Below are 20,874 nucleotides of genomic sequence, written 5' to 3'. Positions count from 1 at the left end.
AGTCTGTTGATTTCCAAGATCGTGGAAAAGGGGGTGGGATTAAATAAGCTTATGTTTCTTCCTGCTCCTTTTTGAGCATGAAAGTTATTTGTAGTTGTGGTTGCTCGTTTTCCTTTTGTTTTGCTTTGTTTGTTTGTCTCGTTTTAATTCTATGTTGTTATACTTTTTCAACAAGTTCAAAATAAAGAGTCAATCAAAAACAATCAATAAATGATTGCATTACCGCCACGAGCTGGTGTGGAGCTTGGATCGAAACTTCTGTTTATTTACGGCTTTAAAAACAAAAAATAATTATTTTTATCAGATAAGTTGGCATTTTTAAAATATTTATTAGATCTATTTTTCATCTGAGGACTTGAATGAAATTGAATTGCCCTCTTTCTGCCTCATATTTCTAACAGTGTATCCTGTGCTGATCAGTTCAGTATGTACAAATGTATCTCCTTTTCCCTCCTCACCTCATTTCTCCTTTAGTACACTTCAACTTACTCTTGTTTATCCCACCTTTCCCTCAGGTTGATTTATTATCACCATAAAAGTTTGTTGTGGCCTTTGCTCCATTCTCCTCCTTCTTCATGTCTCTTGACACCAAATGTGCAAGTACCCATAAAAATATTGCCACTAGCCCTATTACGTGAATTACCATTCACTAAAAATACTGGTGGCTGGCAGTGCTAATCCTCAGCCTCATATTAGACATCTACGATGTCAATTTCAAAACTCTATGTTCCCTTGTTCTCAACTAGTGAAACATTTAGCAAATTATTAGATTAATTAGCAACAGGTCAGGAATATTTCTGCATCTTAGGGAGGCAGAGTTTCTCCGAAGTAAAGATGGGCTGAAGTTCACCAATCTGCAAAAAATTGTGAAACAATTTCAGAATAACATAAAATCGCTGAATATCTCATCATAGTATATGATCAAAATATTCAGAGAATCTAGAGGAATCTCTGTGCACAGAGAACAAGTGCAAAAAAGTCAGTATTAAATGGCCGTGACCTCCAGGCCATCACGTGGCACTGCATTGAAAACAGGAATGGTTCTGTCATGGAAATCACTGCAAACAAACAAAAAACTGATGTTCAGTTTACTGCTAATAAAAATACATTCAGCACACATACATAGTGATCTGGTCCTCATGATACGCTTACAATTCATTATTACACTTTATGGCAGCAGATACAATTATCTGAAACACCACACAGGGTGTTGCTGGTCTTTATACAGTGTCAGCTCATTAACCACTGGTGTCCCATCCACACTCTACAGCATGCAAAGTGTAATCATAGGAAAATTTGACTGTCTACAGAACATGAACCTGAGGTCATGAGGTAGATGAGCAGAGTTGAAGCTGCAAATCTTGTATTACTTCAGTGTAAGTGCCTTCATATTGCTCGTTAGTCCTTCATCTGCTCCTCTCTGATACCACAGGCTTGCTTCATTTCCTCCTGGTGTTCAAAGACTGCGTGCACAAACTGGCCAAACAAGCGCTCCATGTAGTTCTCACCTCGAGGAAAAAAACCCTGCAAGAAGGCAATGTGTCCCCCGTGTGCCGTCAATACCAGGGCGACGTTAGGTAGATCCTGGACTATAGACACTGGGAAGGCTGTGAGAGCAGGACAGAAAAAGTCCAAATGAATATAAACAGACAGCAGAGTAGACACAAAACAGACACATGAATCGGAAACCTTTTGTAACCCGGAGACTTCAACATCCTTGATTACATTAAAAAAAAAAAAAAAAGGAATTATGTTAGGAAGAAGAATATAAATTCTCAACAATTACAAAACTTGATTTATCTTTTGTGCGCCGAATCTGACAAGGCCTACTGAATCAGCATTTATGAGTAAACCATTACAGCTGTTATTTCCCCTTTGCAGTGCTTATACTGACACACCTCTCCTGTTGTGTACTCACCAGTCTGTGGAGAGAAAGGGTCATCAGCGGCATTGAGACACAGGATGGGTACGGCTGTATTGGGGAGCTTTTTGCCTGGGCTGGCATCGCGATAATAATCCATACATGAGCTATAACCAAACATCAGAGACGTGAAGCGTTCGTCAAACTCACGGATTGACCGAGCCTACAAAAGGGTGTGAAAACAAGATGACGATGAATCGAAAGTCAATTATACATCTAAGAAACTGACAAACTGAGTAATAATGTATCATACCTTCAGGACATAGTCAACATCCACCACTTTCTCTAAAATCTTCCTGTGCCTGTGAGAAACAGATTTTTGTTTTTTATTTAACTGGATTTACAAACGCAAATGTAGATTTAGCAACCGTAACTTATCCGACCTGTTGAGAATTTGGTGCAAGGATTTCGTGATGTGCCTGTTGAAGAGCAGCCAGTTGAGCGGTTCCTCCATCGAGCTGGAGAACTTCAATGCATCCCAGGGTACGGAAATGGTTATACCGGCAACCAATCCTGACTCGGTGCGCTTACGGGCCAGGTAGTTTAACAACACCATGCTGCAGCAGGGTGAAAAGAAACTAATCATAAAATTGTTGAAAAAAAATAATAAAAGAAATGGAGGAAAGACACAGACGACAAATCTAGGTCCAGAAATGGAGGCCAGCGGAAACACTATGCACCAACTCACCCTCCCAAAGACACACCAGCCCCAAGCACAGGAGCACTGGGGTAGAGCCCTTTGACATGCTGCACCACACACTCAAGATCTGAAGTATTGGCAGCACAGTAGGTGACTGGTGTCTGAAGCAAGCAGAGGGATACAGGAGGGCAGTTACATGCAGTGCTTAAGCCTCAGATCTTCTGTTAGTGCTATTACTGCTGTGAAATGGTGCACTGAGGATGACGTTCTCCATATTTATATTAAGAAAAACACTGAAACCAATTATGCCTGAAGAAATTAATCTTAGAAAACTGGTCACAAATGCATTGTTTTGTTGGGTCAAAAGCTTGAACTTTTTGGCCTCAATGTCAAGCTTTATGTCTGGAGGAAACCAGGCAGCCAATACCATGACATCAAATTTAGCGCAGTGGTGGCAGCATCATATTGTGCGGATGTTTTTTGTGAGATTAGTCAGGGTCAAGGGCAAGATAAACGCAGTAATATATCAAAACATCCTGCCCCAGAGTGCTCTGGAACTCATACTGGGGTAAAGGTTCATCTTCCAACAAGGCACACAAAGCACACAACCAAACAAACAAAGGAGTGGTTTCCACTCTGCAAATGTCATTGACTGGACCAGCCAGAACCCAGACTTGAACCAATTGAATGTCTCTGGAAAAATCAGAAAATCGGTGTATGCCAACCTTCCCCCTCCAACTGGATAGAAGAAAGAAGAATGGGAGAAACTGCCTAAAGGTTAGCGTGCCAAGTTTGTAACATCATACTCTAAAAGACCTGAGCTGTAATTGCTGCCAAAGCTGCTTCTGCAAAGTATTGAGCAAAGGCTGCAAATTCCTATGTACATATTATGTTTTTATTATTAAACTCACAAGTACTTGGGTGTTCTACTTTGCAGAATTTTGTGGTGAAAAATAAAAATTTTGGAATAAGGCTGTAACATGAAAAAAGTGGAACAAATGAAGCACTGTGAGTACTCTCTGGATACACTAGAATCATTCCATCCACATTGTTTAATGTGCCCGCACCACTGGCAGGAAAACAACCCCAGACAGTGTTTTCATATTTGAAATCCTCACTTTTACTCCTCCAAACACACCTCTTGTCATTATGGCCAAAAAGCTAATATTTATCTCATCTGACCATAAAGTTTTCTCCAGAAGGCATTTAGCTTCTCCACGAGGGCAAATTTCAGTCAAGCTTGAAGGTGTTCATTCTGGAACATGAGCTTCTTTCTTAAACAGTGTTTTGAGAATTAGATTTTACTTAACTATAAATTTATTAGGTATTCATTGTACTTACCAGCAGCTCCTCCCCTCCAAGACCTCTGTTGTTGAAGACCACACATCTAGGAAGGAAAGTATTTATGAGAACTGCTTCAGGCAAATACCGGGCACAAGCTACATTAAGCTTCCTGCTTAACGTAAACTTTCCTGTTAGGGCTGCTTCAAGATCACTTCATTTTGTGTGAGGAGTGCAGCTGACCTGTAACCGTGGCGTGTGGCCTGGCTAACGGCGTGAAGCACGTAGGACTGCTGGCTGTTTCCTGTAATCCCGGGGAGGATGAGCACTGTGGGACGCGTGGAGGATTCTGGGTAGGTCACACTGGCCTGATTGTCCAACCAGTCAAGAGAGATCTGACCACCATCCACTGTACGGATCAGCTCACTGGGAGATGAAGGGACGAGACAAGATATTCATTATTTAATTAAATGTTTAGAGTAAGATTTTTAACCCTCTTGTACATAAAAAAAAGAGGGTTTCTTCCTACTTGCGATAACTGACAGGGGGTCTGGATTTGAGGACAGCAAAGACCAGCGTTTGAAGTCGGCCTCCCCAGCACCACGGAGTGGGACTGAAGCGCTCAGCTACCACAGGACAGTGCTTGAAGAGGAATGCACTGAAAGCCTCACTGCAAACCAGAGCTGGTCTCTGAAAGGACACAAGACCAGATGAAGGCGTTATAAAATGCACAGCTGCTAATACATTCACACCTGTGAGAGACAAGAAAACATCCAAAACACACCAGGCGAGCAGAACAAGGTACAAAGAAAATAATGGCAGTATCAGTGGTATGTAGATGCAGTGTCAGTGTGCTGAATAATACCAGCTCTGCACTTGGAAACTTTGATGTGATGTCACACAATAGCATGTAATCAGTGAGTGGCTGACATACAGAAAATAAGTCTTAGATCAAAACTCCCTTTTTTCCCTTTGATACAGTCTGTGCAGAAATTTGTTATATTTGCTTATTTTTTTGGCATTTTTTACATAGATAAATTCTTCAGCTGCCAATACTTAAACTTAAAGTGCTTAAACTTTAGCACAGTGCTTAATATGAATATAGTTGATATAATGTCTATTACCAAGTTACTCATATCCATAATCATCTTCAAAACTTATGAAATCAATAAAAGAGAGACTTTAATTTTGTGGAATAAAGTATCAAAGCTATTGTTGATTTAGATGGGGGCACATTTTGCTGGCTCACAATGGTATCACATAAACAAATGCGCGTCCTGTTTACAGGTCACACAACAAAGTCAATGATAAATAAGCTCACAGAAAAAGCACCCAGTGTTATAGAAGTGCAAACATGTCCGTCTAATTGCAAAGAAACAGGAGAGACATTAGGTGCAAAGGGTGATCGAAAAACTCTTCACAAACACATTTCCTTTTGTTTGGCAATTTTCGAGTGGAGTCTTTGCTTTTAAACACTACATATTACAGATTACAGATTACAGGAAGTATGAAAGCCATGAAGCTCCTGGTACGCATTTTTTGTGATGGCACAGTCAGTCTGCAGCTTTCGACTTTTACGCGACCCCGATCTCTAATTTACCTGGTCGGTAACTTCTTGGCTGCGTTGTTGTGGTTCCCAAACACTCCCACTTTGTGTGAAAACCACCGATTATTGATTGTGGAATATATAGGAGGAAGGAAACGGCGAGATCCCATTTCATCGCTACGCTTGAGTTCACGAAAACTTCAGAACGACCCATACAGGTGCTTTATTTTATACACCTGTGCCTGAAGGCACCAGAATTCAAAGATTAACATGTAACTGGCTACCTTTGTCCTTACAGTGTTGCTGCACAAGCTGATGAATGACCTCTCTTTAGTGCCAGAGAAACAGGAGTACTTCCAAAAGTTTGATGTGCATGAGCTCATCCACTGCAAAGTCAGGGTCCTCCCCAGTGCTGCTGGTTACATGATTGCTGGAGGCTACTGTTGACTGATGACTAACTTGAGCTTTAGTTGTGGTCGGTGGTGTGATCGGTTTAATTTTTTTTCCCTTTACCAAACAGACTTAATTCTACATCTCGCAAAAGCGTACAAGACTCAGCTGAGGGGTAAAGTAGAACTTTTTTGAAGTAAACATATAAATTTTTGTAACTAATTGGAAAGTAGCATAGTGAAAAGGAAACAGCATAAAGTAACCACGGAATCTGACCTGACACTTGCGGCCCCACAGATAGTACAGTGCGGCTGTGAGGGAGCAGATGATCACCGTGAACGGCGTGAAAACGCACTCCCAGTATGTCCCCCATACCTCCCCGTGAGTCAGAAACATGACAGGACAGAATGAAGTGCACTAATGTTTAATGCCTTCATCGCCAGCATTCAGCGTTGAGCTCTAGAGCGCGCAGGCGTTCTTCTTTTATTTTTGGTGAACAATAAATTATTGCATTACCGCCACCAGCTGGTGTGGAGCTTGGACCGAGACATTTTACTGTTTCATGAAAAAATGTGGCTCATTTTTTATTTAATAGACGTTTCAAAAAAAGAAAATGAGAAGGCGAAACTAAAAAGAAACAGCTGGAGAAACACTTTACAGCTAATTAGGTTAATTAGAAACAGGTCAATAACATGTTTTGGTATAAAATGAACATCTTAGAGAGGCAGAGCTTCTCAGAATTAACCGTGGTCCGAGGTTCACCAATCTGCAAAAAACTGTTTCAGAATTATCATCAATATAAAACTGTAAATATTTAGAACATCTCACGGTCTACAGTACATGATATCATTAAGAGAATCTGGAGAAATCTTTGTATGCAAAGGATAATTCTGATGTCTATTGGATGTCTATGATCTTCAGGCCCTCAGACAGCACCACATTAAAAGGCAGGCATGATTCCGTCATGGAGATCACTGCATGCACTCAGGAAACTTCCAGAAATGATTATCTGTGTTCACCATGTCATCCACAAATGCAGATTAAAGCTTGTACCATGTAACCATGTAAAGAAGAAGCCAGACGTGAACATTATGGGACGCTGCCATCTACTATGAACACAGTTCTTTTAAATTGGACTGAAGCAAAGTAAAAAACTGCTGTGTGGTTAAATGACTGGTGGAAGCACTATGGAAAAACTTTATTAGCTGACCAAAGCGTTTCAGCTTGTGGCCTTCATCGGGGTCATTGCAAAATAAACATTTGAGTTTAGATAAAGGAAGAAATCTTGGTAAAATTACTTCAAATATTTGAAAAAATATAGACGCTGGACTAAAGAGAGGAGGGACCATCCAACTTGCTGGCTTTACTCAATGCTTAAATCCTGCATCTCTGTTGGTAAGAAAGTGAATTAGGGCCGATGGAACTGGCAGCTTGCACATATAGACAGGGTCAATCAAATTCAAATTCAAATTTTATTTGTCACACACACACAACCATACACAGTATGACATGGGGGTGAAATGCTTGTAGCTGTACAATGCCCGACCATTAAATGACAGAAGAAAAGTTTTACAATATTTACAATTTACTACAAAAATTTACAAATTAACTTAGGAATTTACAGTAAAGAATGTGCAAATAGCAGAAGAGATTATAAAGATAAGGATTATAAATTATAGGAATCAGTGTTGACACGTATGTACAGATTTTAAAGCAACACACGTTCCATCCAGATAACATCTTTTTTCAGAGAAGGCCTTGTATGTTTCAGCAAGACAATGTTAAACTACATTCTGCAGCTATTATAACAGCCTGGGTTTGCAGCAGACAAGTTTTGGTGGTGAGGTTAACCGCCTGCAGTCCAGATCTTTCACCAGCTGAAAACATTTGGTGCATCAAAGAAGACCGAGGATTTTTTGTTCCGCTAGAATCCTTCATCAACATTCCAGAGGTGGTCTCCTCAATTCCCAGATATTCTATCTTTTATATCTTTTATATCTTTTATTAAAAGAAAAGGGTATGCTATAGTGGTAAACATGACGGTGCCCCAACTCGTTTACTGTCATCAAATTCAAATGACCTTGTTTTCTCTTAAAAGGATATTTTAAGTGTTTTTTCTTGTGCATAGTCATAAACACTGCTCCTTACTTTGAGATGAAACTTCAGAATACTAAATGCTACTGCAATTCTATTCTTTTATACCTCTGCACACATCAGTATGTGAATTATAAAGATAAGTGAAAATCTACGGTGTTGTCATAAAGTATCCAAGGTTGTATTGCTGGCAGTAGTACAGCTGGACTAAAGTTTAACTGAATAATTTAAGTAGTTGTTGCGTTCTGTGTCACTAGCCGCCCACAGCTTTTTATTTCTCTCCGCTCCCTCTGCCAACAAGTGCCTTATGTTGTGTAATCCTAACTTTACCCCTGTAGACATACCCAGGGTTAGCTGCATCTTATTGTATCCCTTTTTTTTTTTCTTTTAATGCTACTCTTTTAAATGCACTTGTTCCTTATTCCTGTTTCTTAGCACCTTTCTGCATCGTTTTACATATAGGTCCATACTTTGTTGGGCAGACACAGTGTACACCCCCACAGTGGATTTTAAATCAGTCATGTGATTGAAGTGCACAAAGGAATGATTGTAGACTTTGATATTTATGCCTCGTCAACAGTTTTCTTGACTATGCGAGTTCTTGTGAAGGTGTTTTCATTTCCATGGAAATAATTCTGTGATCATCCACTTTGGTGGTATTTTGTGCTCTTTCACGCTTTTTTGATGTTGTTAAGCTTTCCAGTGAACTCCTTCTTTTAAACAATGGACCATATTGTTGATTCGACCACTCCGAAGTTCTTGCTTTTTCTCTGATTGGTTTATTTGAATTTTGATTTGGTTTCTTCAGCCTTATAACGGTGCCCCTCACTTCCACTCGCATCTGTCTGATTGTTTGATTGTTTGATTTAAAATCTTCCGTAGTAATGTGCAGAGGCAAAATTGCACACACACGGTCCGAACTGTATGTGCATTACCACCACCCTCTGCTGGGCCCTGCTAGAAACATGTCTTGACATCAGTGGCGGAGCGGGGGGGGTGGCTTACTGGGCTTAAGCCCGGGTTGTTTTTTCAGAAGCCCGGGGTCTTTTGGAGTGTAATTTTTTCATAGTTAGATGCCTGGCTGACAACTGTATAAAACAAAAACTACACACAATATTCGAAGCACATAGTGCACACTGTGGGAATTTACGACTGTGCGTAAATCCCCCCTAATATTGGTATGATCCGAGCTCAGACACTGAGCGAGGGGGCGGGGGAAGCTGCTGCTTGCGAGTGCGCTGTTGGAGAAGCGCAGCCAGGCAGACAGAGAGGAAAACTGAAGTTCGACCAGGTACCAAAGCAAATCATTCGTACTGTACAAATAATGTAAATATGACGGTGTATCACGAAAGATTGATGTCAAACTGATCACTTGACCCATATTACGTTACTTGCTCTTCAAGTGAATCAACAAATGGCGAAATGAAAGCGAACACAACAATGCTGTTCTTAGAGAGTCTTAGCTTACATGTATGTTTATTTCATATTTTCAGTTGTTACCCTCCACAGCTAAATAAATCGGTTTCAGTAATGTACTGATATATAAGAATGGACATAAGGGGCTTCTTTTAAAGAAAAAACTCTGGTAGATGTTATTTTATATATTATGCTTTGTATGTTGTTCAGTATATTTCTATGCAAAACAAGAGGAATTTCAATACACAGCAGTATATTCACAGTTGAAACCAGATATTTACATACACTTTATGGAAAACCCAAGAACATTTTTTTACTGTACAACATCAATTTAGAGTAAACTTGTTTTGTTTTGGATAAATAAATATTGAAATATCTGTTGAATTAGTTAAATGTCAGAATAAAGACAGACAGAGCTGTCTCTTTTTATCTCTTTCATCAAATTTAGGAGTACATATACACTAAGTTTATTGTTAATTAATAAGAAAACTCCAGACGATTCCATTCTGAGCTGAAGAAGCTTCTGATAGGTTAGTAGAGTCCATGTCCATACAATTTGGTGCCATTTAAAATTAAGAAATACAGATAGTTTCTCTCTTTACTCTTAAAGTTAACAAATGTGTTTTTTATATTTATCAATCTAAAAAAATAAACATTTAGTCTGATTTGATGTTACAATTAAAAAAGTGTTTGTGTTTTTATCTGAAGAGTGTGTAAATATCTGGTTTCAACTGTATATTTGATGATGTTGGTGTTTGGTTTGATTGTCAGCAAGTTATGCAGGCTTGTTTGCGCAACAAGGCTAAATAATTATATAAACTTTTCTCAATCTAAATAGTGGACTTTGGTAGAATTAAAAAATAAGTGTAGTGCAGGTCTATGATGATTTTTAGTGCTACTATCATCTAGTTCTGATTCTGGTTCTGTCTTGGTTAAATCCTAAGTAGTCCTGATTTGAACTGTTGTAGTCCTGTTTTAATTCCGGATCAGTTCTGGGTCTGGTTGAATTGGGGTTTAGTCCGCGTGTCTTGATACAGCCCAGACTTTGTTCTGCCTTGCTGCTTAATTAAAAAACTAGTTTAAGGTGATATGTAAATGTGTTATATATTTTTCCCTATATGAAGTCATTCTTTTTTGAACAAAACTCAAAACAGAGCCTATTAATCTTTCAGTCATTTCTGGATATGTGATTTTTGATGTGATTTTTTATTTTCTTTTGCTGTAGTATCCTGTAATTTAAGGAGTCATGGTATTATATTGGTATTATCATTATTATAAATTACTGATTTTAGTGTACAAAAGGAATTGCCATTGGATGGGTCTACCACAAATTGTGAAAGAAGGGCATCCAGTAAAATTTAAAACATCTTAAATCTTGTCAGGCACATGCTTTTTAAAACACTGTTAAGACTGTAGCAAATCACTGAGTGAGTCACTCATCTGCCTGCTTTCCTGGGTTGTTTGGCCGCTACTAGTCTCTTCTTGACTCCACTACTTTTTCCCACGTTGTCAAACTCAGTACTGACATCATTACTCTAATCCAATCACCTTCTTGCCCACATTCTTTGAGCCAATTAGCCTCCACTCCACGTGGTTTAAATCTCTACTCTCCGTCTTGATGCATGCTCAATCATCCAGGTAAGTAAATCCCCAAACTTGGATTATGTTCATGGTGCTAGTTTCAGTCATTGTGCGATGTACTGTTTATAAGATTGGGGAAACCTGCAGTCAGCTGAGACTGAAGAAGTCACTTGGATGAGTGACGAAACGTTTCTCCCACTGAAAATGCTACGTCCAGATGAACAGAATCAAACTTTCGGGATCTACTCTCTGTCATTCTCGCTTTCAGACTCGCATTCATGCAACCCACCTCCTCCCCATCCTCACCTCATAGACATATCAACTGGAGCTTCATCCAAGCCTCACTCATCATCTTCACCACCACCACCATCTAAATTCTGCTCTGCCATGATAGGTCATCAGAGATTAATCGCCAAATACATTAATTTCTCTATGTCAATGAATAATGCTCAATTCTCTCCGTAATGAAATGAAGCTGTAAAAAAATTTGTAGCTCACTTCTGGGAAAACAAACCTGGAAATCATGGTAAAGAAATGCAATTGAAGACCAAGAAAAAACATTTTTTCCCCTCTTTATTGCATGAAATCTGTCAAAATCTGCCCCAGAATGAGGTCTGTCTTTTCTTCGATTTATTTCTTGATTGTCTGCTGTGATGATTATTTCATCTAGTTAAGCGGGATTCCTGTAATCACCTCTGACTCAATACCACATTCGTCATTTCCACGCTTGATTTTGAAGAAACCTGAAATAAGAAGACAACAGAGGATGACACAGTTTTAGGCCAGCATTCCCACTCGTCTTCAGCACTTTGTGTGACGTAGGCCTGTATGTGACACCGGCTATGTGCCTTACACTTTCATCCATACCTTCATCTCCCCAGTCAGTATTCCAGGAGTTTGCAGCCAGCCAATAGGGCGTCCCATTCTCATCACCCCAGCCCAAGATCTTAATGGAATGACCGCCCAGCATATCCCCTGTCACATGCTGATACACACCTACAGCAAAAAAAAGCTCATTAAAGCAGAAGAAGGTTGTTCCTCTTTTGAATAGTACACATTTTCTGACAGGCGTTCTAAAGTGTCTGTGGAGCTTTGTCAGATTAGTGGTCAACTTGCTTGCTCTCAAACAGTTGCCCAATATTAAACTGAGGGAAAGAAGTACGTTACTCATATAGAGTGACATTACTGGAATTAAATACATAAACCTCACCACTCTTATACAGCAGAAAATCCTCATAAACAGTGAAAGATGCCTCCACAGGCCCGTTCTTGTACAACTCCGTCATGATCTGATCCGGGTCCGACGGGACGCCGTATGTGCGTCTACCTGAAGAGGGACATACAGGAAACTTCAAGGACTGCAACAACAAAGTAAACCAGTGCTAGGAGGGTGTAGAGTTTATTTTAATTCTCTGTACCAAAGTGTTTGTCCTTCTCATATGATAGTGAGTATCCATCAGTGCACTGCTGCACACACTTAGGAGTCTCTGAACTCCCACACGGAGGACGACTTCCATTCACATGATGCTCACAGGGGGCAATGGTGTAGGGTAGGCAGCCTGTAATAAACAGTCACGGTCAGTCCATTTAAGTCAAGTCTTTTGCTCCTCCCCAAAACTACTTAAACTGAATTCAGCAAGTGGATAATGGACTTACCAACTTTAGAGTCATACAAGCCTCCTGTGACAAGCCCTTTCTTTGCCCAGAATTCCCAAGCAGCAGAAGGATAGCCACCATAACAGCTACACCAAACACAAAAAGACATAATGTGCACCATGAGTTATGTTTTATAGCTGTTTTACCTCATTTGATTTTTGAAGACTGTAATTATAAACCATCACGGTTTCTCAAAAAAAACCTTTTCCATGAAAACTTCATGCGTAGAATTAATGAACAGCCCATTTACTTATATACACGAGCCATTACTAATGCTCACCCCAATCCGCATTCATCACAGCAGGCCAGCAGATCTTCAGCGGAGATCTCCACAGAGATCTTACCACCACTTTGGATACATAACCTGTCAGATATTGCCTCAGCTGCCCCAAAGGCCTGTGTAAAAATCAAACCGGGAACACTGAGAACATGGAAGTTGGTAATGGTTTTTTTTAATGTCCCACCCTATCTCCTCTATTTGGTGGTGGTGTATTTTTAATTTCTTGGCGTGTCATACCCAACAGGACCCACAGGAGCCTTGATCTCTGATCTGTTGGATTGTGGCACAGTTGGGCCACTGTTTGCGTGCGTCAAAGCTGTCAGGAAGTTTAATCCCTTCAATTTTATGAAGCCTAAACAAGAGAGAAAACAGACTCACTGCAGATTAGCTCAACCTGCTGACTGTCACATGTCATCTCATGTGGCCAGCTGTCCAAACCACCTGATAACTTACACCTCTGGTAGCTTGGGTCCATTCAGTATGGTGCCACACAGCTGTTTGACATAGGTGGCATCGATATTCTGGAAATTCTTTGTGGCCTGGAGCAAATAAAAAGGAAATTGGAGCAGAGAAATCATTGCTTACAGGTTGTTAACAGCTTCCTAGGATGTGGAAATATCCATAAAAACTGATTGCATGGTCTCACCGTCCAGGTGGTGTTAGCCTTGTTAATAAAATCAACCATCTCAGAGGAGAGAAGGGAGTGGTGAGGGTGTGCCCAAGTGGTGGACACCATCACCACTACAGAGAGGAGGAACAGCGGACTCATCCTGCAAAACAGACATCAGTGATCATAGGAGGTGACCAGGAAACTGTTTACATGCACACAAAAGCACATCTCAGTGGAGCGTTACAAGGAAAGGGAATAAGGAAAGAGGCCATTTCCTTTATTTATAACCAACATGTGTTTTGCAGTAATGTTGCAAATACATTTCTGTACATAGGAACTGGGTCATGTATGAATGCAATGAACTTGGTTATTAGAAACAGTCTTTCTGAAATATATCTAACACTGACTTTAAGAATTAGATCCACAATTAATGATAAATGATACTTTTATTCCAATTTATAAAGAAAAAAATGAAGTTTAAAAGAACATTCATATTATCAGATGAATCAGAACTGCAGCTAGATTTAACATATATGTACATTGATTCAAGCTAAAAACAAAAAATGAAAACTTCAGCTTAAAAGACAATCATAAAGTATTAATCCAGATGCATATTAAACTCATGTGCGCAAGAAATCAGCATATTTGCCAAATGTCTTAATTTTTTACCTGGGTTGCTGTTTTAGTAGATCTTTTTCGTCGTTCTTCTTCTCTCTGACTCAACAAACCTTCCAGTTACCCTTCTTATAAGACCCCAGTTGTTGATCACATGCCTGTGTAATAAATGCACCTGCATGTCTCATGTGACTAGAAGCCTGCCATTCCAAAGGTTGACCAAGCTCTTAAAATTATTATATGTCAATAACGATATGCAGTTTTGTTTGCTTTATTTAACCATCAACCTTCTGATTCTTAATTTTGTTTAATATGTATGAACTTCTCCCATCCACATACACACACTGTGCATCAAAACATGAAATCACTCAAAATATTGGATTAATTGTTATTTATTTCTTCAAATATGTACAAATCAAAATGTCACATTACATAGCAATGTTCCCACATTGTCAAACTAAGTACTGACATCATTACTCTAATCCAGTCACCTTCTTGCCCACATTCTTTGAGCCAATCAGCCTCCACTCCATGTGGTTTAAATCTCAACTCTCCGTCATTCACACTTTCAGACTCCCATTCATGCAACCCACCTCCTCCCCATCTCCACCTCACAAACGCTTCAGCTGGAGCTTCATCCAAGTTTAATCTTTAATTTTTTAGTTTAATTTTTTTGTAGTTTACTGAGGGGGGGGCAAACCTGCAAATCATGGTAAAGAATTTCAAATAAAGACCAAGACACAACAATTTATTCCCTCTTTATTGCATGAAATCTGTCAAAATCTGCCCCAGAATGAGGTCTGTCTTTTCTTCGATTTATTTCTTGATTGTCTGCTGTGATGATTATTTCATCTAGTTAAGCGGGATTCCTGTAATCACCTCTGACTCAATACCACATTCGTCATTTCCACGCTTGATTTTGAAGAAACCTGAAATAAGAAGACAACAGAGGATGACACAGTTTTAGGCCAGCATTCCCACTCGTCTTCAGCACTTTGTGTGACGTAGGCCTGTATGTGACACCGGCTATGTGCCTTACACTTTCATCCATACCTTCATCTCCCCAATCAGTATTCCAGGAGTTTGCAGCCAGCCAATAGGGCGTCCCGTTCTCATCACCCCAGCCCAAGATCTTAATGGAATGACCGCCCAGCATATCCCCTGTCACATGCTGATACACCCCTACAGCAAAAAAAAGCTCATTGAAGCAGAAGAAGGTTGTTCCTCTTTTGAATAGTACACATTTTCTGACAGGCGTTCTAAAGTGTCTGTGGAGCTTTTTCAGATTAGTGGTCGACTTGCTTGCTCTCAAACAGTTGCCCAATATTAAACTGAGACAAAGAAGTACGTTACTCATATAGAGTGACATTACTGGAATTAAATACATAAACCTCACCACTCTTATACAGCAGAAAATCCTCATAAACAGTGAAAGATGCCTCCACAGGCCCGTTCTTGTACAACTCCGTCATGATCTGATCCGGGTCCGACGGGACGCCGTATGTGCGTCTACCTGAAGAGGGACATACAGGAAACTTCAAGGACTGCAACAACAAAGTAAACCAATGCTAGGAGGGTGTAGAGTTTATTTTAATTCTCTGTACCAAAGTGTTTGTCCTTCTCATATGATAGTGAGTATCCATCAGTGCACTGCTGCACACACTTAGGAGTCTCTGAACTCCCACACGGAGGACGACTTCCATTCACATGATGCTCACAGGGGGCGATGGTGTAGGGTAGGCAGCCTGTAATAAACAGTCACGGTCAGTCTATTTAAGTTAAGTCTTTTGCTCCTCCCCAAAACTACTTAAACTGAATTCAGCAAGTGGATAATGGACTTACCAACTTTAGAGTCATACAAGCCTCCTGTGACAAGCCCTTTCTTTGCCCAGAATTCCCAAGCAGCAGAAGGATAGCCACCATAACAGCTACACCAAACACAAAAAGACATAATGTGCACCATGAGTTATGTTTTATAGCTGTTTTACCTCATTTGATTTTTGAAGACTGTAATTATAAACCATCACGGTTTCTCAAAAAAAACCTTTTCCATGAAAACTTCATGCGTAGAATTAATGAACAGCCCATTTACTTATATACACGAGCCATTACTAATGCTCACCCCATGCCGCATTCATCACAGCAGGCCAGCAGATCTTCAGCGGAGATCTCCACAGAGATCTTACCACCACTTTGGATACATAACCTGTCAGATATTGCCTCAGCTGCCCCAAAGGCCTGTGTAAAAATCAAACCGGGAACACTGAGAACATGGAAGTTGGTAATGATTTTTTTTAATGTCCCACCCTATCTCCTCTATTTGGTGGTGGTGTATTTTTAATTTCTTGGCGTGTCATACCCAACAGGACCCACAGGAGCCTTGATCTCTGATCTGTTGGATTGTGGCACAGTTGGGCCACTGTTTGCGTGCGTCAAAGCTGTCAGGAAGTTTAATCCCTTCAATTTTATGAAGCCTAAACAAGAGAGAAAACAGACTCACTGCAGATTAGCTCAACCTGCTGACTGTCACATGTCATCTCATGTGGCCAGCTGTCCAAACCACCTGATAACTTACACCTCTGGTAGCTTGGGTCCATTCAGTATGGTGCCACACAGCTGTTTGACATAGGTGGCATCGATATTCTGGAAATTCTTTGTGGCCTGGAGCAAATAAAAAGGAAATTGGAACAAAGAAATCATTGCTTACAGGTTGTTAACAGCTTCCTAAGATGTGGAAATATCCATAAAAACTGATTGCATGGTCTCACCGTCCAGGTGGTGTTAGCCTTGTTAATAAAATCAACCATCTCAGAGGAGAGAAGGGAGTGGTGAGGGTGTGCCCAGGTGGTGGACACCATCACCACTACAGAGAGGAGGAACAGCGGACTCATCCTGCAAAACAGACATCAGTGATCATAGGAGGTGACCAGGAAACTGTTTACATGCACACAAAAGCACATCTCAGTGGAGCGTTACAAGGAAAGGGAATAAGGAAAGAGGCCATTTCCTTTATTTATAACCAACATGTGTTTTGCAGTAATGTTGCAAATACATTTCTGTACATAGGAACTGGGTCATGTATGAATGCAATGAACGTAGCTATTAGAAACAGATTAATGATAAATGATACTTTTAATCCAATTTATAAAGAAAAAATAGAGTTTAAAAGAACATTCATATTATCAGATGAATCAGAACTGCAGCTAGATTTAACATATATGTACATTGATTCAAGCTAAGAACAAAAAATGAAAACTTCAGCTTAAAAGACAATCATAAAGTATTAATCCAGATGCATATTAAACTCATGTGCGCAAGAAATCAGCATATTTGCCAAATGTCTTAATTTTTTACCTGGGTTGCTGTTTTAGTAGATCTTTTTCGTCGTTCTTCTTCTCTCTGACTCAACAAACCTTACAGTTACCCTTCTTATAAGACCCCAGTTGTTGATCACATGCCTGTGTAATAAATGCACCTGCATGTCTCATGTGACTAGAAGCCTGCCATTCCAAAGGTTGACCAAGCTCTTAAAATTATTATATGTCAATAACGATATGCAGTTGTGTTTGCTTTATTTAACCATCAACCTTCTGATTCTTAATTTTGTTTAATATGTATGAACTTCTCCCATCCACATACACACACTGTACATCAAAACATGAAATCACTCAAAATATTGGATTAATTGTTATTTATTTCTTCAAATATGTACAAATCAAAATGTCACATTACATAGCAATGTTCCCACATTGTCAAACTAAGTACTGACATCATTACTCTAATCCAGTCACCTTCTTGCCCACATTCTTTGAGCCAATCAGCCTCCACTCCATGTGGTTTAAATCTCAACTCTCCGTCATTCACGCTTTCAGACTCCCATTCATGCAACCCACCTCCTCCCCATCTCCACCTCACAAACTCTTCAGCTGGAGCTTCATCCAAGTTTAATCTTTAATTTTTTAGTTTAATTTTTTTGTAGTTTACGGGGGGGGCAAACCTGCAAATCATGGTAAAGAATTTCAAATAAAGACCAAGACACAACAATTTATTCCCTCTTTATTGCATGAAATCTGTGAAAATCTGCCCCAGAATGAGGTCTGTCTTTTCTTCGATTTATTTCTTGATTGTCTGCTGTGATGATTATTTCATCTAGTTAAGCGGGATTCCTGTAACCACCTCTGACTCAATACCACATTCGTCATTTCCACGCTTGATTTTGAAGAAACCTGAAATAAGAAGACAACAGAGGATGACACAGTTTTAGGACAGCATTCCCACTCGTCTTCAGCACTTTGTGTGACGTAGGCCTGTATGTGACACCGGCTATGTGCCTTACACTTTCATCCATACCTTCATCTCCCCAGTCAGTATTCCAGGAGTTTGCAGCCAGCCAATAGGGCGTCCCATTCTCATCACCCCAGCCCAAGATCTTAATGGCGTGACCGCCCAGCATATCCCCTGTCACATGCTGATACACACCTACAGCAAAAAAAAAGCTCATTAAAGCAGAAGAAGGTTGTTCCTCTTTTGAATAGTACACATTTTCTGACAGGCGTTCTAAAGTGTCTGTGGAGCTTTTTCAGATTAGTGGTCGACTTGCTTGCTCTCAAACAGTTGCCCAATATTAAACTGAGACAAAGAAGTACGTTACTCATATAGAGTGACATTACTCGAATTAAATACATAAACCTCACCACTCTTATACAGCAGAAAATCCTCATAAACAGTGAAAGCTGCCTCCACAGGCCCGTTCTTGTACAACTCCGTCATGATCTGATCCGGGTCTGACGGGACGCCGTATGTGCGTCTACCTGAAGAGGGACATACAGGAAACTTCAAGGACTGCAACAACAAAGTAAACCAGTGCTAGGAGGGTGTAGAGTTTATTTTAATTCTCTGTACCAAAGTGTTTGTCCTTCTCATATGATAGTGAGTATCCATCAGTGCACTGCTGCACACACTTAGGAGTCTCTGAACTCCCACACGGAGGACGACTTCCATTCACATGATGCTCACAGGGGGCGATGGTGTAGGGTAGGCAGCCTGTAATAAACAGTCACGGTCAGTCCATTTAAGTCAAGTCTTTTGCTCCTCCCCAAAACTACTTAAACTGAATTCAGCAAGTGGATAATGGACTTACCAACTTTAGAGTCATACAAGCCTCCTGTGACAAGCCCTTTCTTTGCCCAGAATTCCCAAGCAGCAGAAGGATAGCCACCATAACAGCTACACCAAACACAAAAAGACATAATGTGCACCATGAGTTATGTTTTATAGCTGTTTTACCTCATTTGATTTTTGAAGACTGTAATTATAAACCATCACGGTTTCTCAAAAAAAACCTTTTCCATGAAAACTTCATACGTAGAATTAATGAACAGCCCATTTACTTATATACACAAGCCATTACTAATGCTCACCCCACGCCGCATTCATCACAGCAGGCCAGCAGATCTTCAGCGGAGATCTCCACAGAGATCTTACCACCACTTTGGATACATAACCTGTCAGATATTGCCTCAGCTGCCCCAAAGGCCTGTGTAAAAATCAAACCGGGAACACTGAGAACATGGAAGTTGGTAATGATTTTTTTTAATGTCCCACCCTATCTCCTCTATTTGGTGGTGGTGTATTTTTAATTTCTTGGCGTGTCATACCCAACAGGACCCACAGGAGCCTTGATCTCTGATCTGTTGGATTGTGGCACAGTTGGGCCACTGTTTGCGTGCGTCAAAGCTGTCAGGAAGTTTAATGCCTTCAATTTTATGAAGCCTAAACAAGAGAGAAAACAGAATCACTGCGGATTAGCTCAACCTGCTGACTGTCACATGTCATCTCATGTGGCCAGCTGTCCAAACCACCTGATAACTTACACCTCTGGTAGCTTGGGTCCATTCAGTATGGTGCCACACAGCTGTTTAACATAGGTGGCATCGATATTCTGGAAATTCTTTGTGGCCTGGAGCAAATAAAAAGGAAATTGGAGCAGAGAAATCATCGCTTACGGGTTGTTAACAGCTTCCTAGGATGTGGAAATATCCATAAAAACTGATTGCATGGTCTCACCGTCCAGGTGGTGTTAGCCTTGTTAATAAAATCAACCATCTCAGAGGAGAGAAGGGAGTGGTGAGGGTGTGCCCAAGTGGTGGACACCATCACCACTACAGAGAGGAGGAACAGCGGACTCATCCTGCAAAACAGACATCAGTGATCATAGGAGGTGACCAGGAAACTGTTTACATGCACACAAAAGCACATCTCAGTGGAGCGTTACAAGGAAAGGGAATAAGGAAAGAGGCCATTTCCTTTATTTATAACCAACATGTGTTTTGCAGTAATGTTGCAAATACATTTCTGTACATAGGAACTGGGTCATGTATGAATGCAATGAACTTGGTTATTAGAAACAGTCTTTCTGAAATATATCTAACACTGACTTTAAGAATTAGATCCACAATTAATGATAAATGATACTTTTATTCCAATTTATAAAGAAAAAAATGAAGTTTAAAAGAACATTCATATTATCAGATGAATCAGAACTGCAGCTAGATTTAACATATATGTACATTGATTCAAGCTAAAAACAAAAAATGAAAACTCCAGCTTAAAAGACAATCAAAGTATTAATCCACATGCATATTGAACTCATATGTGAAAAAAAAAAAAAAAATCAGCATATTTGCCAAATGTCTTAATTTTTTACCTGGGTTGCTGTTTTAGTAGATCTTTTTCGTCGTTCTTCTTCTCTCTGACTCAACAAACCTTACAGTTACCCTTCTTATAAGACCCCAGTTGTTGATCACATGCCTGTGTAATAAATGCACCTGCATGTCTCATGTGA

At 40.0% G+C, this 20,874-nt stretch overlaps 4 protein-coding genes across 5 annotated transcripts; all 4 read right to left on the bottom strand.

The window, feature by feature from the left end:
* Positions 1-235: 235 nt before the first annotated feature.
* On the bottom strand, positions 236-6,267 carry LOC120725192 (phospholipase ABHD3-like). Of its 2 annotated transcripts, none has more exons than XM_040017946.1 (9): positions 6,055-6,267; positions 4,372-4,532; positions 4,086-4,268; positions 3,903-3,948; positions 2,610-2,722; positions 2,305-2,478; positions 2,175-2,223; positions 1,919-2,084; positions 236-1,607 (listed from the first exon to the last, which is right to left on the bottom strand). In XM_040017946.1, exons 1-9 carry the CDS (start codon positions 6,172-6,174, stop codon positions 1,399-1,401), a joined length of 1,221 nt encoding a protein of 406 aa, XP_039873880.1. In that variant the 5' UTR covers positions 6,175-6,267; the 3' UTR covers positions 236-1,398. The 2 variants fall into 2 exon arrangements, with proteins under 2 accessions (XP_039873880.1, XP_039873881.1); XM_040017947.1 differs by lacking the exon at positions 6,055-6,267 and adding an exon at positions 5,673-6,005.
* A 5,168-nt stretch (positions 6,268-11,435) lies between these two features.
* Positions 11,436-13,220, bottom strand: LOC120725528 (cathepsin B-like). Its single transcript, XM_040018523.1, has 8 exons — positions 13,214-13,220; positions 13,043-13,182; positions 12,806-12,921; positions 12,526-12,611; positions 12,288-12,428; positions 12,080-12,196; positions 11,737-11,865; positions 11,436-11,612 (listed from the first exon to the last, which is right to left on the bottom strand). Exons 1-8 carry the CDS (start codon positions 13,218-13,220, stop codon positions 11,536-11,538), a joined length of 813 nt encoding a protein of 270 aa, XP_039874457.1. The 3' UTR covers positions 11,436-11,535.
* Positions 13,221-14,726: 1,506 nt separating this feature from the next.
* LOC120725237 (cathepsin B-like) lies at positions 14,727-17,104 on the bottom strand. Its single transcript, XM_040018003.1, has 9 exons — positions 16,799-17,104; positions 16,606-16,691; positions 16,390-16,504; positions 16,153-16,268; positions 15,873-15,958; positions 15,635-15,775; positions 15,427-15,543; positions 15,084-15,212; positions 14,727-14,959 (listed from the first exon to the last, which is right to left on the bottom strand). Exons 1-9 carry the CDS (start codon positions 16,919-16,921, stop codon positions 14,883-14,885), a joined length of 990 nt encoding a protein of 329 aa, XP_039873937.1. The 5' UTR covers positions 16,922-17,104; the 3' UTR covers positions 14,727-14,882.
* A 984-nt stretch (positions 17,105-18,088) lies between these two features.
* LOC120725234 (cathepsin B-like) lies at positions 18,089-20,448 on the bottom strand. The gene is made up of 9 exons (XM_040018000.1): positions 20,097-20,448; positions 19,904-19,989; positions 19,688-19,802; positions 19,451-19,566; positions 19,171-19,256; positions 18,933-19,073; positions 18,725-18,841; positions 18,381-18,509; positions 18,089-18,256 (listed from the first exon to the last, which is right to left on the bottom strand). The coding sequence occupies exons 1-9, from the start codon at positions 20,217-20,219 to the stop codon at positions 18,180-18,182; spliced, it is 990 nt and encodes a 329-aa protein (XP_039873934.1). The 5' UTR covers positions 20,220-20,448; the 3' UTR covers positions 18,089-18,179.
* Between the last annotated feature and the right edge of the window lie 426 nt (positions 20,449-20,874).

Source organism: Simochromis diagramma, unplaced genomic scaffold (assembly GCF_900408965.1).
Source record: "Simochromis diagramma unplaced genomic scaffold, fSimDia1.1 OVJJ01000802.1, whole genome shotgun sequence".
Lineage (NCBI taxonomy): Eukaryota > Metazoa > Chordata > Actinopteri > Cichliformes > Cichlidae > Simochromis > Simochromis diagramma.
Note: the sequence above shows the minus strand (reverse complement) of the source record. Positions and strands in the feature narration are given on the sequence as shown.

Excerpts from the sequence above, each read along its gene's own strand:
- LOC120725192 (XM_040017946.1), bottom strand. The coding sequence starts at position 6,174 with ATGTTTCTGACTCACGGGGAGGTATGGGGGACATACTGGGAGTGCGTT. Across the intron at positions 3,949-4,085 it reads GCCACACGCCACGGTTACAG|ATGTGTGGTCTTCAACAACA; the intron begins GTCAGCTGCACT and ends TTTCCTTCCTAG. Across the intron at positions 2,479-2,609 it reads GCTGGTGTGTCTTTGGGAGG|CATGGTGTTGTTAAACTACC; the intron begins GTGAGTTGGTGC and ends ACCCTGCTGCAG.
- LOC120725528 (XM_040018523.1), bottom strand. Across the intron at positions 12,612-12,805 it reads TGTGATGAATGCGGATTGGG|CTGTTATGGTGGCTATCCTT; the intron begins GTGAGCATTAGT and ends TGTTTGGTGTAG. Across the intron at positions 11,866-12,079 it reads TTTTCTGCTGTATAAGAGTG|GTGTGTATCAGCATGTGACA; the intron begins GTGAGGTTTATG and ends TTTTTGCTGTAG.
- LOC120725237 (XM_040018003.1), bottom strand. The coding sequence starts at position 16,921 with ATGAGTCCGCTGTTCCTCCTCTCTGTAGTGGTGATGGTGTCCACCACC. Across the intron at positions 15,776-15,872 it reads CTTGTATGACTCTAAAGTTG|GCTGCCTACCCTACACCATC; the intron begins GTAAGTCCATTA and ends TGTTTATTACAG. Across the intron at positions 14,960-15,083 it reads TACTGATTGGGGAGATGAAG|GTTTCTTCAAAATCAAGCGT; the intron begins GTATGGATGAAA and ends TTCTTATTTCAG.
- LOC120725234 (XM_040018000.1), bottom strand. The coding sequence starts at position 20,219 with ATGAGTCCGCTGTTCCTCCTCTCTGTAGTGGTGATGGTGTCCACCACT. Across the intron at positions 19,803-19,903 it reads GGACCCAAGCTACCAGAGGT|GCTTCATAAAATTGAAGGCA; the intron begins GTAAGTTATCAG and ends TCTCTTGTTTAG. Across the intron at positions 18,510-18,724 it reads TTTTCTGCTGTATAAGAGTG|GTGTGTATCAGCATGTGACA; the intron begins GTGAGGTTTATG and ends TTTTTGCTGTAG.